The sequence below is a fragment of the Pseudophryne corroboree genome, chromosome 2 (assembly GCF_028390025.1).
Source record: "Pseudophryne corroboree isolate aPseCor3 chromosome 2, aPseCor3.hap2, whole genome shotgun sequence".
Lineage (NCBI taxonomy): Eukaryota > Metazoa > Chordata > Amphibia > Anura > Myobatrachidae > Pseudophryne > Pseudophryne corroboree.
In genome coordinates, this window is record NC_086445.1 from 622,984,918 (window position 1) to 623,004,265 (window position 19,348).

The 19,348-nt window shown below is 39.5% G+C and overlaps 1 protein-coding gene across 1 annotated transcript in view; it reads right to left on the reverse strand.

Annotated features, from left to right (window-relative positions):
- Positions 1-843: 843 nt before the first annotated feature.
- Positions 844-19,348, reverse strand: part of ACACA (acetyl-CoA carboxylase alpha) — an 848,870-nt gene continuing 830,365 nt past the window's right edge. Inside the window, exon 51 of the mRNA XM_063951842.1 lies at positions 844-8,905. Within this exon, the coding sequence (XP_063807912.1) occupies positions 8,779-8,905 (127 nt within the window). The 3' untranslated portion in view covers positions 844-8,778. The remainder of the gene's footprint in view (positions 8,906-19,348) is intronic.

A 19,348-nucleotide genomic window follows, 5' to 3' on the forward strand; every position in this document is an offset into this window, starting at 1 on the left:
CAGATTTTTTATTACAATGTTTCAAATCTTAATTATAGAAAGTGCTTCATCTGTAACACTTCTCTATGCTACAATTTGTTGATGTTAAAACATCGGGGGGGGGGAAAACACCAGTTACATTCAGATAAGATTTTGGACAAAAGCAAAATCTGGATTAGGCCACCTGAACAACAGTTACTTGTTCTATGAAAGTATATTTACACAATGGAGATAACAACATAATATTTTAAACACTTACTGAGTGATATAAGGTTGACATTTAATACTAAGTCATCAATATGTTATTTTTAATTTATACCAGCTGTTCTACCCATTCTTCTCACGGGAGTTCCTGGTTCTCAGTTATAAATATAAATGAGTGTTAAAAACGTTGTAAATCTATAGAGATGTAAATTTGAGATGTCTTAATGTAAGTAAATATTAATCCATGGTTCTTGGCGTTATCCGAGGAGCACCCGTAGCAGATATGGTAAAAAGTGACAGGACCATTTTTGTAGTTTATGAAATTCTACCCACTGGAGGTGCAATCCAAATTTTGATCCGATTGTCAGTTTGGACGTTATCGCTCACACAATGCAAACCACGCACCGGTAATGACGCCATTATGTCAACCCCCTGTTCATTCCCTTAGGAGAGATTTATTACAATTCTAATTACGTAGCTTTCCTATTTCCCACCTGAAGAATACCTATGTTACATTTTGGCTTCCTAACATATTGGGAAGTAAGAGAATTAGTGATGAGTGAGTGAGGTCAGTGAGGGCTTACACACACACACACACACACACACACACACACACACACACACACATTTATGTACCATAAAAAAGTAATGCAAACACAGTAAGTACATTGCCGTTTATTGTTTTCCGAGGTAATTGAAATTAGTACAGTATTATACAGTATTCCAGTAACAGTATTTTCAAAATGTAACAATTTTATTTCTATGTGATTCATTACTTAAGTGTACCCAGCTTAAGTGTTTGAAAGCACCTTAATACTATGGATACTCCGAGCTATAGAAAGCGCACTAGTTATCCAGCAGCAGTTTGGCTAATATTGAACCAGCCTAATCTAATTACCATATACGCATACCAGCAAATTAACTGAGACCAGATATAACTATTTTGGTTAATCTAACCTGATAACTATTGCTCCATCTGTACCTCAAACAATTAAAGATGTATTGCATTATATGCCAGTTGTACCATTTTCTATTTTTGTTTCTTAAGACACATAATTAACAAATTGAACAAGCAAAATAACAAAAAACCTCTTTTACGTCTTCTATTCAATACACCCTAGTAGACATTGATTAGCTGCACACATTCCTGTGCAAAGTGTTTTGCACTGTATTGAAATTCTAGGGCACTAATTTACAGCAAGTTATGACCTAGTGACAGGAAAAGCACATATAAATCTAACTCTAGTGCAGATTGTCCTGTTTGCGTGGTATCCTTATAAGGGCTCAACTGTACATTTCTAGTGACGCCAGCTGGCTGCTCAGTGTCAGAAGTTGACTCATCAATGCATTTGTCGTCACATCAGGATGCCTAAAATCCCTGTGCTATTAGACGCATTGTAGGATTAATATATCTTCTAGCACAATTGATAAGTGGCATAGAGAATAATGCTGCACTATTTAGTTATTTTACTATCACCTCACACCTCTTTCAGTCAAACTATTTTACCAAGAATAGATAGATGAGAAAAAAAATTATACATTTTACTAGCACAAACTGCAAATCTGTATCTTAATGCTGCACAAACTATAGGGTGATTGTAGAGTAACCTAAAGTTATACTGGTCAAATATTACTGTAAAACAACTCTGAGTACAGATTACATAAATTATAACATCACTTATTAATAAATAGATCATATTTAAACGCACTATGCGCTTGTGTGCCAAATACCCACTATCACACCATATACTAAGCTCAGGTTATGTATTTGTGGCATAGATGATTTATAGCACACAAATAACACACTGTTGCTTCCATACACAGAGGCCTCATGTCTGTTCTATTCAAACATCTGTATTCTGTGTGCTACGTTTCTGTAACCTGGTCCTACAAATCCGCTTGGCACAGCAATACAAATAAATGATTCTATTTTACATCTGGCTTATGAATCACATGCCATTTTATAAATTGTAAAGTAATCCAATACACAAGTAATATTATCTGTGCACGTGAATTCAGAGGCCAGAACACACCCCTTTTCTAGACTGGCAAGCCTACAAGCCAATCTCAGTGCTTTGGTGAGCTAGATGGTGGAATCATTTAATCGAATACTGATTCTCTCCAATAATAGTAAAAGGTAAGTGGATAGGACTGAACATACATTAAAAAAAATTATATTTAAAAACAATATTTTCATGAGCTATAAAAGTTTTTTTTTTTATAAATATATTTAACAAAGTATTGTAAACATGCGGAATGGTCATTTGTCAGATAAGCAGTTTTTTTTTTCTTACAAATTGAGAATCAAAAAGCAACCAAAACATGTGCAATTCCAGTGTTTGCTGTTACAACCAATCCCATTTAATTTCTTCCTCTTGAAAGTGGGAAATAGTTAAAATAATTTAGATCTATATTTTAACACATTAAGAAAATAATCCTCCTATGACCGATGGAAGTTGAAGGACATAAGTAACTTAATAAATAAATTAGAATAGGTCTGTGCCTGCAACTCTAATTGTAAAGTGTTCTGAGTGACAATGGGTAAGATTGTGATACATTTCCTACAATGTAAGCAAATAAATATCCTTTACCCATGTGCCCCAAACACCTAAACTCAGGGCTGGATTAAGGACCACGTGGGCCTGGGTCTGAAATGGAATTAGGGCCTATTGTGAGAAGCAGAAGAGGTGTGGCCAGTGCCATGAGGGCATGTCTTACAATATCAGCACCAATGTCTCCTTAGATACTTAAAGTAAAACATTTGCTAAATTTTGTGAGGAAAATAGAAATACAATTTTAATACTAATGACTTATGGCTGACCATGTGCCATCTGACCCACGTTATCATGACACTGGGCCTAACTGTTAATCTGACCTTGCCTAAACTCATATAACAAATAACAACAACAGAACAATGTGTATTCCACCCAACAAGAGGGCCAATGTATCAATATACCGCGCAGCCGTACACACTGCACAATCTGGTGTCCGACCATGATATAGCTGTACATTCCACATTCATCTTCATGGGGTTGTCAGCGGGTTCGGACTATCTGATGTACAGCATATCAGATGGGACAACGTACACATGCATCTTAGTGTTTACAACTGATAGCTATGAAAGGAGACAAAGGAAAAGAAATACTAGACAAAAAGGTGAAGGATGCAGATGAAAGGACAGAAAAAAAGAATAAGGAATCTGAGTAAAATAAAATAAAATATATATATATATATATATATACGTACATAAGGGTTTATTTATGAAGAGTCCACTGTTCAAAACTGCTAACTGTTGGTGGTTCTGTCTGCTAGCTTTAAATGGGGAATAATAGAATATTAAACAATATACAGTGCATCCGGAAAGTATTCACAGCGCTTCACTTTTTCAAAATTTTGTAATGTTACAGCCTTATTCCAAAATGGAATAAATTAATTTTCCCTCAAAATTCTACACACAATACCCCATAATGACAAAGTGAAAAAAGTTTTTTTGAGATTTTTGCTAATTTATTGAAAATAAAAAAAAATAAGAAGTTCTGCGCATGCGTATGCTGCGCAATGCGCACGCGCAACTTACAGGCACAATGAACGATGCACTTTTGCACAGGGTTCAGCGATGCAGGGAAAACACAGGCGTGGCTGGGCAGGTTTGTGACGTCAAATCCGGAACTGAATAGTCTGAAGTGATCGCAAGCGCTGAGTAGGTTTTGAGCTACTCTGAAACTACACAAAAAATTTTTGCAGGCGCTCTGCGATACTACCGTCCGCACTTCTGCTGAGCTAAAATACACCCCCAGTGGGCGGCGGCATAGCGTTTGCTCGGCTGCTAAAAACTGCTAGCGAGCAATCAACTCGGAATGAGGGCCTTTGTGTGTACAATCCAAATATACCATCAGAAATTTGATATCATGTAAGGGTTTTAAGATATTTTGAAAACATTTATTCCAGTGTTTATGGGACAGCAAAGACACCATAAAATCACTGTATCACATAGAAGTGGCCAGAGAGAGAAACCCATGATGATGGAGAGAAAAATATCCGCTACATGCCATTGGTTAAGCCACCTAAAATCATTTTACCTCTGTAACTAATGAAGCTCTGGATAAAGACCAGGCTTTCAGTTATCTGAAGGAAAAAGTGAATTTTAAGTGACATTGTACCACCCATATTCTTGTAGTTGTCCAATAGTTCATTCACGATAGACACGTAGTTTGCCTCTTTTCTGTTCCCTGACTCAATGCTAATCAATTTAGCGTTAAATATTTCATTAAGCAGTTTCCTTATTTGGGGGTCTTCTTTTAGCTTTGCTTCGCTTAACTTCACAAACTTTTAGTTTACCATGTAGATGTTTTCCCTGACAACTTGGGTACGGTAGGTGAACAGGGGGAACATTTTCACCAAGACATTCTGACAATGAACAATGGCTGCCAAGGACGCTGGGACCCTGCAATGATGGGGCTATTGCTGGTTCAAATTTAGAGAGACCAATGAGGCACTGTACAAATGGAAAGCGTCAACATCCTATTTCCTCAAAGCAAAGTGACTTTATATTTTATTAACAATTACAGCTAATTTGGATTGTTAAGAGTTTCTGGAGATAGTTTCTGCAGTTTTTAAGCATTTCTGTAGTTTTATTAGTATTTAAATTCAATGAAAATATTTAAATTCTATAGAGATTAATTGAATTTTTAACTTTTTTTTCTGATATAGCAATTACCTTTTTTTGGTTATTTGTGTGTATCTAATAAATGTGATGCAATGGAGAAAACCTGACCTATCCATTGTATTCAGCGTCTCTAAATTAGATGAAAATACAGATTCACATGCCAGATGCAAAGAATAAAAAAAAAAAAAAAGGTTGAGTAGTGTAATTATTACAGCTTGTCAGGTGCATATGCGGCATTTGTTCCATTCTGCATAACATGTCTTTACCCACCCCACATTAAATTGCCTGTCTCTCTGTATGTTGCCTATCCAGGTAGATGTAGATATAAGGTGCATAATCACACATATCTATGGGCATATATGCCTACACTCACTTTCTAGGGCATGCACAATTATTTCAGATAACGCTACACCAAAGAGTCCTCACTTGGCATCAGGCCCAGAGAAAGTGAAACATAATAAAGATAAAAAGATTAATCTAGGCTATCAATTGAGTACAAATAAGAAACAAAAAATAAATAAATGGGCCATTAAAAAAATTGTACGATAAAAAACTATAAAACAGTGAAATACTGAAAGCAAAGATTATTAATAATAACGAGCCACTGAAATAGATTTTGAAACTAATGGCCAGTAAGAATAACACAATTCTGTATGTTTTTTAATATTACAAATTTAACGGTCCTTCTATTTTGTGCCAAAAAACAAAACCCACACACTTGTAATGTTGCAAAGACGCTCGGCGGCAAAGCTGAGCGTTGCTACATCTGGATATATGGCCTCAGCATCTAAGCCATGACTGAAGCCTAATAGGACACTGCGTTTACTCAATTCTTTTTTCTCTATTCTGAGTCTGTGTGTAAGATTTAGCATGTAAACGATGATTACTGTGCTGCATTTATTCTGTGCCATTACATTATTATACTTTGTGCTGCTGTACATTATAGAAGGTTGGTTACTTTTAGTGAAGAACTGCCACACTGTATTTATGTGGTACATACTAGGGAATACCAGTGCGCTTTCCTCTCCAAACTATTAGATACATTTTTATTTCGCTGTTGCTGGGGCTACCGATACTTATGAGTGGCAGCGAGAAACAGAAACCACTGATAAGAGATGCAGTCACCTGAGCAAATGAAAAGAAATTGTGTTTAATACTCCATGGAGAGATGGATTTGATATATTTTAAACATTTGAAGTGTCCTTTAATTTAGTGCTGACATGGCACAGACAGGCACTGACACATCTCTCAGTATGTATTTGTATAATTTGATGTGTAGGAGTGTTATTTCACAAAGGTCAATGAATATTACACAATTGTTATTTCTCGTAATGAGATGCTGTAACATGAGATTCTCAGGGAGAAAAATAGATTCTCCTAACTTAGATTGCATTCGTGCTGCGTTCGTCTCATTCTTTATACAGTAGTGGTTTTTTTATCTTACCCAATAATGAAAGGCAATGGTCTGATGTCTACAGACATGAAAAAACAAGCTGCTTGGGTTTGCCTGTATGGTGTTTGTATGTTCACCCCGTGTTATGCATGAGTTTCATCCAGGTGCTCTTTCTGGCTTATGACAAACGTAACCCTTTTGTAGTGGGTGTGAGGTAGGGAAGATAGATTGCACGCTCCACAAAAGGTAGGGACTGATGTGAATGGCTGAATATTGTCTGAAAGCACTGTGTAATATGTAGATGCTACATACAGTAAACAATGGTTGATAATTACATACAGTAGTTGTTGAGGTTGAAAAAAGACAAATGTCCATAGAGGTCAACCTGTATAACATTTTATATAATTTAAATGTTGTATCCTTGGATATTTCTTTCAATTATGAATTTAGATAGTCCATTTTTAAACTTATTGATTGAGTGCACCATTACTACCTTCTTTGGCAGAGAATTCCAAATCCTTACTGCTCTTACTGTGAAGAACCCTTTTCTCCGTTGTGTATAAAAAAAAAAAATTCTTCTAAGCTCAGGGGGTGACCCCGTGTCCTGTGTAGTGTTTTTTTTTTAATAAACAGATATATCCTTGTATTGTCCCTTTATGTATTTATAAATATTAATAATGTCCCCTCTCAGTCACCTCTTTTCCAATATAAACAAATCTAACCTTTTAAGTATTTCCTCATAATTCAGTGACTCTAACCCCCTTAACCAGTTTGGTAGTTCGCCTCTGAACCCTTTTGAGTTCCAAGATATCTTTTTTTTATAGTGTAGTGAGGTGCCTAGAACTGTACACAATATTCCAGGTGTGGCCGCACCAATGATTTATACAGTGGCAGGATTACACGCTCGTCCCTTGTCTCTATTCCCCCATTTTATGCATGCTAACACCTTATTTGCTTTTGTTGCTGCATTTTGACATTGCGTACTGCTACTAAGTCTATTATCGATGAGCACCCCCAAATCCTTTTCAACTACGGTTATCCCTATATTTTCCCCATTTAGTTTATAGGCTGCCTGATTGTTCTTAGTCCCAAAGTGCATAACTTTACATTTGTCTATATTGAACCTCATTCTCCATTTATCCGCCCAGACCTCCAGTCTAGATAAGTCATTAATAATATAACATGACATACACACGGGAAAGTCTAGTAACCCCTTTAGGACCACTACTGTAGTTTCAATTATTTATTTTGAATCCACTAGTGCAGTGGTTGCTAAACTCGGTATTCCAGGTTTAATGGATATCCATGCTTAAGCACCGCTAACTTAATTAGTACCTCTTTAATTTTGATTAAACAGTCTGTGCTCAAGCATGGATATTCTTAAAGCCTGGACTGTTAGGGTGTCTTGAGGAAACCACTGCTCTAGGGAGAGAAATTTGTTATTTTAATAGAATCAGCAAGTGTTAAAGTATTTGCATGCAAATTTTACAAAATTCATCTAATTTTATGGCAGTGTGTAGAGAGCATCTCTGGGTTTTACCAATCCCAGTTTCTATACCTTCTCCAAAGAACTGTGATGATGATGTTACCAAGGTTATCAAGGGGAGGCTGAAGAGATACCATCACTTCCCATGTACAGCGTTCTATACTGCACATTGAGCAGGAATGACCATACACCAGCAACCCTTCTCTGCTGGTCCCTGTGTAACTGGTGACACAAACCAAGTCAGAGAAAGCCCATTACATGTGTTGGTGACACTTGCACCAACACGTCCAACATTGAACAGGGTGTACTGCTTGGCGCATAAAAGGACTGCACTGCAGTAATGTTCTGCAGTCAGGCACAATCACTCAGAAAGCAGAAGTAGATTCTTCCATTTGACAAAACACACCTAAAAGCAAAATAATTATATAGCAATGCAGTCAGTGTTATCAAATATTTTACATATAAAGGGGTGTGCTAACTGAGCATGACAGTAACAGATATAATAAATAGAAATAAAATGTTACATTAATTGGTAAAGGTCTAAGTGCTATTGGACTTAGAAAATAAATAAAAATAGGAGAAGATTATGCCTACAAAGGGTAAGCATTAAGCCTAGCTACTAATACATTTTGTTTCAATAAACAATGTAGATTATAACCTCAAATCATTTAGAGCAAAGTCAGACATCTATAACTGCACACTTTACACCAGTGCTGAATGGAAAATGGGACCACTTAGATGTATGATAGGTGGATTGAGATGTAGTCTATGTCTGACCCACATGGACATATAAAATCAGAACAAAATTACATCTCTGTTGATCTGCTGAAGATGTGTTCTGGATTTCCACAATTTATGTTCTGCAAAGTAAACAAATGTAAAAGAGCATACTATAATCCATGATGTGTTCCAGTTCAGCAGTTATCATTAAAACAACCTACCAGGTTCTAATTATTCAAAATTCCTCACATAAATACAGGCGTATCATACTGAACCCTAAGATACAGTCTATGTGCTTAGGCGGTCTGAGCTCTGAGAGTAACAAGATCTCTATGTAGATGTTGGGGAGTCCATGGTTGACAGAATACGCACAATTTCGGCTCTTTGAGTTGGTGATATGTGTTGTGTCATGTGAACTATAGAATCCATAGCAACTTCTGGGTTTTCTTGCACCAAGCTATAAAGAGAACAAAGGATTATAAAATAACGATTTCAGGCATTTAGACAACAAATGTGTAATGCTTTAGCTTTGTTGGCAAGAAATGGTGTTATAGAAATGATTGCTAATACAACATTTTGTATTACATGAATTGGATGAATCGGCATATGTACATGGGTTCCAGAATGAATGGTCGACCATGTTATGGTCGACAGTCATTAGGTTGACCACTATTGGTTGACATTGGCATGGTCGACATGGACAAATGGTCGACATGTGAAAATGGTCGACACATGAAAAGGTCGACCTGCGTTTTGAAACTTTTTTTGTGTCGTTTTCTGCGTAAAGTGACGGGGAACCCCCAATTAGTGCACCGTATTCCCTCGCATGGCTCACTTCCCAATCGTAGTCCACACGGTTCATAAAGTATGGAAAAGTTCCACAAAATATATATTTTTTAAAACTCATGTTGACCTTTTCATGTGTCGACCATTTTCATGTGTTGACCATATGTCCATGTCGACCATGTCAATGTCGACCAAAAGTGGTCGACCTAATGACTGTCGACCATAACATGGTCGATCATCCAAACGGATACCATGTACATGACGGATACATTAATTTTACAATTATTCACAATTTGCAAAGACTTCTGATTTAGCTAAAATATTATCACTCTTACATTTCAAAGACAAAACAGGTGAATGGTGGCGGGTTACTGTAGGACAACAAAGTCATTGAATTATTCTCTACATTATATTATCACCTCAGATTTCCATAAACTACAACAATACTGTATATTGTATGAAATATTGAACACACTCCATATTTACAAATTCTTCCATTAAGTTTAGCCCTGCTCCAGTGTGGTCGGAATACATATATCCAAGACAGAAGTCATATTATTCTCATTATACATTCTGAACAGTCACTTTGAAAAAAAAAAAAAAAGTGAAGTACCAATATAACAGTGTCACCCTATACTGGCATCGCTCAGATCCCAAATGCTTTCACTAATAGTACAAGGACTAGTGAGTGTTGGTTAACTGGCAATAAAGAGTTAACACTATTCTTATTTTCTGTTACAAGACAATTTAATATTATGGATGAATGTGTGTATCATTTTATCTGCTCACTGGATTGATTGATTGATTGATTGATTGATTGATTGATTGACTGACTGATTGATTCTTACTTGTAATAAATGCTTTATTGTTATCATCCCAATTACCAAACTTTGATGCTTTTGAGATTTCAGATTTCTTTGAATTGATAATCTGCTCAGGCGCATATGGGGTCAGACTAAATATCCACTGTTTAATTCCTTTGCACAGTGGAATACTAGTATATGGACTTATATCAGATTCTATTTATACAGGCCATTCTGTTTTATTTCTATGAGTTATGCGTGGGTTTCATCCAGGTGCTCATTCTGGCTTATGACTGACTTAACCCAAACTTAATTGCTGAATCCGAGATTGCTCGGATTTGGAAACGGCATGGGAGGGATACTTCGCTAATAATAGAAACGGCTGGGGTGGAGGTAGTGTGGGATGCTTTTATATCATTTCTATGTGACACAATGATAAAATGAGTAGTGGAGCTTAAATCTATTCGTAAGCGTCAGGAGTTAGATCTTGAATCCTCTTGTAGACAACTGGAATTGGAGCATATAAGAACGGGCACTGAGTCATCAAAGTTAGCATGGGTGGTATCTCAAAAGGAAGACCAGAACAATCCCCTAGCTAAAACTCAGTTTAGGCTCTTAATTACATCTTCTTCACAATATATAGTTGCAGGTGGGTCAGGGAGCTATCTTGCACAATTGGCTAGAACTGATCGTTCCTCCAACAAGGTGTTGGAGGTTATTGATGAAAAGGGATAAGACTTAAGGAAGACTCCAGCTTCTAAGCCGATGTGTAGTATTGAAGGTGTGAGTAAGTATTTGACTGAGATTCCTCTTCTCGTGTTATCTAATGAAGATAGGGATTTATTTAGGTTCCCTGCTCACAAAGGAGAAAGTAGAGCCTGTGCTTTGCTCCTTCCATGGGAAAAAGGCTCCTGGTTTGGATGACGTTTCTATTGAGCTATATAAAAAGCATGTATCCTTTTACTTGCCTCGTTTATTGGAAGTGTACAATCAATTATTTGTAAAAGCAGTTCATCCACAATCCATGTCATGGGCTCTCAGCGGTTTTACCTAAACCAGGGAAGGATCCAAAGCTGCCTGAATCCTATCTTCTTATTTCTTTAGTCTCAACAGATCTTAATATCTTGGTGAAAATCTCAGCAATTAGTCTGAATCGGGTGATTTTGCAGAATATTCATCCATATTTATGCTGGATAAGTCAACGTCTATTAATATTAGTTGTCTGTTACTCATTTACAGGCCTCTCATGAAGAACAGATATCCTCAATAAATCTCCCTTGATGCAAGTAAGGCGTTTGACTCTGTTAAATTGCCCTTTTGTGGGAGACAATGAAACATTGTGAAATAGGTCAGGTGTATATTAAATGTATTAAACTTTTGTATTCTGTTCCAGTAGCTCAGATTTCTGTGAATGGATATACACTGCTCAGAAAAATAAAGGGAACACTTTAACAACACAATGTAACTCCAAATCAATCACACTTCTGTGAAATCAAACTGTCCACTTAGGAAGCAACACTGATTGACAATCAATTTCACATGCTGTTGTGCAAATGGAATAGACAACAGGTGGAAATTATAGGCAATTAGCAAGACACCCCCAATAAAGGAGTTGTTCTGCAGGTGGTGACCACAGACCACTTCTCAGCTCCTATGCTTTCTGGCTGATGTTTTGGTCACTTTTGAAAGCTGGCGGTGCTTTCACTCTAGTGGTAGCATGAGACGGAGTCTACAACCCACACAAGTGGCTCAGGTAGTGCAGCTCATCCAGGATGGCACATCAATGCGAGCTGTGGCAAGAAGGTTTGCTGTGTCTGTCAGCATAGTGTCCAGAGCATGGAGGCACTACCACGAGACAGGCCAGTACATCAGGAGACGTGGAGGAGGCCGTAGGAGGGCAACAACCCAGCAGCAGAACCGCTACCTCTGCCTTTGTGCACGGAGGAACAGGAGGAGCACTGCCAGAGCACTGCCAGAGCCCTGCAAAATGACCTCCAGCAAGCCACAAATGTGCATGTGTCTATTCAAACGATCAGAAACAGACTCCATGAGGGTGGTATGAGGGCCCGACGTCCACAGGTGGGGGTTGTGCTTACAGCCCAACACCGTGCAGGACATTTGGCATTTGCCAGAGAACACCAAGATTGGCAAATTCGCCACTGGCGCCCTGTGCTCTTCACAGTTGAAAGCAGGTTCTCACTGAGCACATGTGACAGACGTGACAGAGTCTGGAGACGCCAAGGAGAAAGTTCTGCTACCTGCAACATCCTCCAGCATGCCCAGTTTGGCAGTGGGTCAGTAATGGTGTGGGGTGACATTTCTTTGGGGGGCCGCACAGCCCTCCATGTGCTCGCCAGAGGTAGCCTGACTGCCATTAGGTACCGAGATGAGATCCTCAGACCCCTTGTGAGACCATATGCTGGTGCTGTTGGCCCTGGGTTCCTCCTAATGCAAGACAATGCTAGACCTCATGTGGCTGTAGTGTGTCAGCAGTTCCTGCAAGACGACGGCATTGATGCTATGGACTGGCCCGCCCGTTCCCCAGACCTGAATCCAATTGAGCACATCTGGGACATCATGTCTCACTCCATCCACCAACCCCACGTTGCACCACAGACTGTCCAGGAGTTAGGGGATGCTTTAGTCCAGGTCTGGGAGGAGATCCCTCAGGAGACCTCCGCCACCTCATCAGGAGCATTCCCAGGCATTGTAGGGAGGTCACACAGGCACGTGGAGGCCGCACACACTACTGAGCCTCATTTTGACTTGTTTTAAGGACATTACATCAAAGTTGGATCAGCCTATAGTGTGTTTTTCCACTTTAATTTTGAGTGTGACTCCAAATCCAGACCTCCATGGGTTAATAAATTTGATTTCCATTGATAATTTTTGTGTGATTTTGTTGTCAGCACTTTCAACTATGTAAAGAACAAAGGGGCAGATGTATTAACCTGGAGAAGGCATAAGGAAGTGATAAACCAGTGATATGTGCAAGGTGATAAAGGCACCAGCCAATCAGATCCTAACTGTTAATTTACATATTGGAGCTGATTGGCTGGTCCCTTTATCACCTTGCACATATCACTGGTTTATCACTTCCTTATGCCTTCTCCAGGTTAATACATCTGCCCCAAAGTATTTAATAAGAATATTTCATTCATTCAGAACTAGGATGTGTTGTTTAAATGTTCCCTTTATTTTTTTGAGCAGTGTATAGCCTCTCCATTTCCTCTATTACATGGTACCTCTCTCCAGCATTATTTGCTTTAGTAATCAAGCCTTTGGCATGTATATTACATTTGCACCGAGGCATTTGGGGGTTGGAGTTGTGCTCTAGGATAAAGTGGTGTTATGTGCCGATGATATGTTGCTATTTGACAATAAGTATCATACCTTTATGCCAATAGTGTTGGAGTTAATTGACAAATCATGCATTCTTCCTTTGAGGGGCACATGCCTGGCTGCTCCATCAGTTAGTCTTCCACTTCAATGGGTAGATGGATTTCAATATTTGGGTATTTGGATCTCTAATATACCTCAAGTACATTTCTTTAAATGTTAACCCTCAAATGGAATATTTAAAGGCATGGGTAAAATACCTCTTACATTGTTGGGCCGAGTCAACTTGATAAAGATGGTTATATTCCCTTAATCTTTGTATGTTTTTCATTACTCCCCAGTTTTCCTCCCACTGTGCTTTTTAGGCAAATTGATATTGATATCCTTGTCTCATCTTTTATATGGGTGAATTTAAATGCTCAAATAAAATTTTATATACTTAGAAGACCTAGACCATGGGGAGGACTTGCGTTACCACATTTTCAGTTATATTATTTTTCCTCCCAGTTAGCTCATTTATGGTGGTGGCTTAGAGATCCACACCCTAATGCCTTACTAAGCTTACTAGTCAACTCCACTATGGAGACTGTTAAGTGGCACAAAGATTGGGGAGTGGTATTCCTCTGGTTGAACAGGCGATTCGGGTATGCGAATTTGCATTGAAGCTGCTGGGGGAAGAGGAATTGGATCCAGATATGCCGCTCTGGTACTCCAGAGCATTGTCTGAACTGTCTGCTATACAGTCCCATGAGGTTTGGAGTGAGAGGGTAGTGACCTTTGTGGGTCAATTATATACATCAGGGGCTCTTAAGTCATTTTCCCAATTACAACCGGAATTTGGTTTATTAATGCTTACTTTTTTTAGATTTTTACAACTTAAGTTTGCATTTCCTGAAGGCCCTCCAGTCATAAAGAATATTATTATTAAAAAGTATAAAATGTCCATAGATGTAAGATGTTGTCTAAATTGTATCTGTTTTTATTAAGAGCTCATCACAATGAAGAATTAACGTCTCTTAGACTTAAATGGGAGGCAGATTTGGGACCCATAAGGGAAGAGGAGTGAAGCTTAGCATTAAAATGTCCTCATGATCAGGGTTGGACTGGCCCACAGGGGTACAGGAAAAAACCCCAGAGGGCACCATTGGCCATGGGTCAAGCCCCTCCTCAGATTGTACACTATTAGAGGGTCAGTGGTGCAGGACCACTGATAAACATGGGTTCTTAGTTTCTTTCTATAGAAATTTGCCTAACAGTAAGCCAAGCATCTGTGCTGGCTATCCACACCCCTTAAGCATGGGAAACTACTATAGCATCCCCCTGATGGGCCCTTCAAGCCCCAGTCCAACAGTCCAAAAACTATTTCTATTCGCTATCAATAAATACAATTATTTTTATTACATAGAATATATCTTACACCAATACGCTTATATAGATTTGGGGGTAGGGCAACATCACAGTGCCCCATATGTGGGCATGCTGGGGCACTTTTTACATTTATTATTGGACAGTCCACAGGTATTAATGTTTTGGAACCAAGTGATTGGGGTTATATCTGCTACAGGTGTTTCAAGAGGTACGTTTACACCAATAGCTTGTTTATTTGGAATAGGTGAAACATATGCACTAGATGGATATATTAAAGTGGCTAAAGTATGTATAGCTCGAACCTGGATGGCCCAGAAGGGTCCAATAAGTAATCAGTGGCTTTCTCTTGTTAATGTCACATGAGAAATATACGTACATAGCCACAGGCCCGGCTCTACCATTAGGCAGCTTTAGGCGGCTGCCTAGGGGCACCGGCTCCTGGAGGACGCAAATGAATTCATCTAGCAAAAAACTAAAGGATGTCTCTGTATGCAGCCTCCTCATCTTACACTGCTTTGGCTGCTGCTGCGGGTCTAATCAGGTACAGCCGCCGCTATCAGGCTGTTTCACATAGTGTCTCATCGCCAGAGCTGGCCCTATCCAATTTGATGCCGTAGGCAAAATTTTGTCTGGTGCCCTCTAACACCGCCGCTAGTTCAGCATCTGACCCAGCAACACTAAGGCACCTTACACATATGCCTCACATTAGTAATGCCCATAATACACATAATGCCACACTGTACTGCACCTTACACATATGCCCATTAGTAATGCCCATAATACACATAATTATACACAATGCACCTTACACATATGCCCCACATTAGTAATGCCCATAATACACATAATTCCACACAGTAATGCACCTTACACATATGCCCCACATTAGTAATGCCCATAATACACATAATTCCACACAATAATGCACCTGACACATATGCCCCACATTAGTAATGCTAGTCGCTTTTTTTTATAAAACGTATGACTGCGTTTTGTGAGATGGGGTGGCAGTATGGGTGGGTGCGTGCTTGCACTCGCACCTGTTAAGGGGCACCCATACAAGGGATGTGATCTCACAGGGTATGCCATCCTTTGCAAGCCTCACCCTTTATTTTCGCTTGCTCGTTGGAAACAGATAGCAGCAATGTCCAGATACTGCCACACTTGCTGGTTATACAAAAAGACCAGTATCAAACATGAAGCAACTGTCCATTCTCTTCACTGTTCAGTGTGTTTGCTGGTGTCTATTACTCCTGGCAACTGCGTGCCCAGTCTGTGTCCGAAAGTCATGCTGCACTGATGTTTCAGACAGAAATAGCGCAACACAACTTACTGGCCAAGTTACAGTACTGAATGGAAGGGGAATTTTACGGCATGGACGGACTAGGAAATAAAGTGTGGGGAGAACACTGCCCATGTTATGTCCCTGCAGACACCTGGAGGTTTGCATAGGGATAAGGGACACATAGGATATCAGGGTTCCCCTCCCCCAGTATAGGTGATGTCAGATTTATGTGAAGCAGTCTTCAAAAATACACATGTGGTATCATAAGGAGCCATCCAGTAATAACCTTATATAGTCAGTGAAAATGTCACATGTCCAGGAATTGCAGTTACCAGGTTTCTGCTGTCTCTCACAAGTAAGGGGCATTCAAGCATGTCGGAGGGAGTTTAACGAACTTTAAGAGACAGTGTGCATTCTATTTGACAAATGTAAACAGCAGTGTATACAAGTACTGATTGAATACATTTGGAAAGTAACAGTTAGTTTGCAGACTGTTCCTCCCAGCATGAGATACTGCAGGGACATGCTTGGATGCCCCTAGACATCCTTGGATGCCCTAGGCAAATGCCTAGCCTGCCTATAGCTAAGGCCGGCTCTGCTCAGCGCGACCTCCGTCTGACATGTGTAACATCAAGTCAAGTTTAGGCACATAGGAGGCGGATGTAGCTGTGGCTCCCAAGGGGCACCCCCCATCATAGCCCTGATGCACCTCCCCCAGGTCCCTGCATCCCAGCTCTCGGGCAGCTAGGAGCATCTGACTACATGTCTGAACCTGCAGCGTTGCTGTAATGCTGCTGCCGCATGTAAGAGGAACCATGTCAATTACGGGGAAAATGAGGAAACAACTTTAACAGTAAGTAAAGTAGCCCAGGGGGGTTCTGCGGGGACACAGACAGTACAGATCTTACAGCCTGATGGGTGGATTGCACTTGTAAACAGCATAATAGGGAAAAAACAAGCATTGGCGCACAATACAGTACATATGGGGGATGGGGGCAGTAATGAACTTACATTTGGGGGTTTGGAATACAATAAGGAGCATACAAATATAAGTATGTGTGCATATATGTATGTATACACATACAATTAAATATCCCCAGCAAAACTCATATGCAGATAAATCTCCCTCCAAGAGGTGGGGGTGAGGTTTGCGGGTTAGGGGGCACAAGGCTGAAGCTTTGCTTAGGGTGCAGAGAAACCTTGCAACGGCCTTGCATAGCCAGGCATGCTGAACATAAATTCAACAAAGTATGGGCCAAATTGCTTGATTCTGAATATTTCACAGGGACTACAGAAAAATTCTGAACTGTCACACACTCCTTAGATGAGTTGTAAAGGAATTTTTTGGATAGAGTAATGCTAGTTTAGTTCTGTGAAATGTACATACAGCTTGCGCAGATAGATATTGGTGGTATATCTGGAATATAAGTATTACAACAGGAGATATTTGTGATATTTTATTACAATTTTTTTATATGAATGTTTTGTTTTTAGTTATGGAAAATGTGATGATATAAAAAAGTCTAATAAAAAATATTAAATAAAAAAATAGCTGAATCCGTACCACAAAGATTTCTGGCTGTTCGGTCAACAAAGGGGGTCTCTACCCATTACTAGAAAGATGTACCAAATAAAGTGGTCATGGAGTGTATTTTGTTACCAATGTTAGCAGGCTCAAGAATCATTCAACAGTCCGTGCCTGCAGAAATTCAAGTAAAGGTGCAATCTTCCCATCTCTTTTATGTAAAAGATCAATGAAGATAAGCAAAATGTATATTTGAAGCCAATACACTGACACATCGACTGAACATTGGACTCCATGAGCAGAACGAAAGAGAACAGAGCTTTGATCAGGTATCATACAGAACACAAAAGAGGAGGAGAAAATCAATACTATGGAAAAAAAAAGGAATTAAGTAAATGAAGGGACTGAGGGGGTCATTCCGACCCATTCGCACGCAGCGGTTTTTTGCTGCGGTGCGAACGGGTGCGGAATGCGCATGCGCGGTGGGCGCAGTGCGCAACATTGCCCGGCGTCAGGTGTCGCCGGGTTACGTCGCGGCTACCGACGGGAGCAGTAGCAGTGGCGACCGCTAAGAAGATTGACAGCAATGAGGCGTGGATGGGCGGATCCGGACCATTGGAGAGCGTTTTCGGGGAGTGGTGAGTAAAACGCAGGCGTGTCCAGGACAACGGAGGGCGGAGGTGTGACGTCAAAGCCCGGCCCATCATCGCTGGATCAATCGCACCGGGTACGTATGTCCAGGGCTGCTCTACTTCTGCTTTAAAAAAAATTCGCTTAGCAAGGCTGCACAAGCGTTCGCAGCCCTGCTAAGCTAAAATACACTCCCCCATAGGCGTGGACTGTTAATCGCAGCAGCAGCTAAAAGTTGCTGGCTGCGATCAACTCGGAATGACCACCTGAGTGGAGGATAAATAAACGTTGGGCAGAGAGAAGGTGAATAAGGGGGTAAGAAGTAGGAGTGGGGTGATAACACATAGAGCAATATAGAAAGCTGTACAATAGAAGAGATAGAGGAGATAAAATGCGATAGTATAAGAGTGGAGTGCACTGCACAAATCATGGGAACACATTGAAGAGATATATAAATGATTATCTTGAAGTACATTGGATAGAGTTATAGTAAAGAGAAGAGAGGGAAAATAGGAGATTAAAAGGGGATAACCAAATCCTTACACCCAAAGATCCCGCTGGCAAATCAGAGAAGTAAAATGACAGTAACATGCATTGATGTACATCCACCTTATTGTAGAAATCTTAGTACAGTATCCCTTGGCCAGGAAAAAAGGACTGCACTATTACTACAGTCGGTAATGGGATATCAGGACCATGGGACTCCTACTGAAATCTGATAAGATAATTACAGACTCTGATTTAGTTGCAAATAACAAAAAAACTGCAGATGGCTTAAAAATGTAATCAGTTACTTTACTAGGGATTCAATGTTACATAGTTGAACATCTTAGCAGGTGTGTAAATTTTAATTTGTGAGATTACGTTTTTAAGCAGATCCTAATTTACAGATTATTATTATTATTATTGATAATAATGCAAATAATTATCTTTAACCAATAGTATTGCACTTGTGCAGTCACCATATCCAATAAACTCATTTTTGAACACCCTTTCAATTCTTTCCCTATCACACTAAAATAAATGTTTCCTTTAGTATAAGACCAGTTATCTCTTTCTGGTTGTGGAATATCTCCTCTCTCACGCAATGCAGATGTTCATAGGGTTAAGCGTTTTTTATTGCTATTTCGCATGTGTGCAAAACTCATATGGTGCATGTGCTAC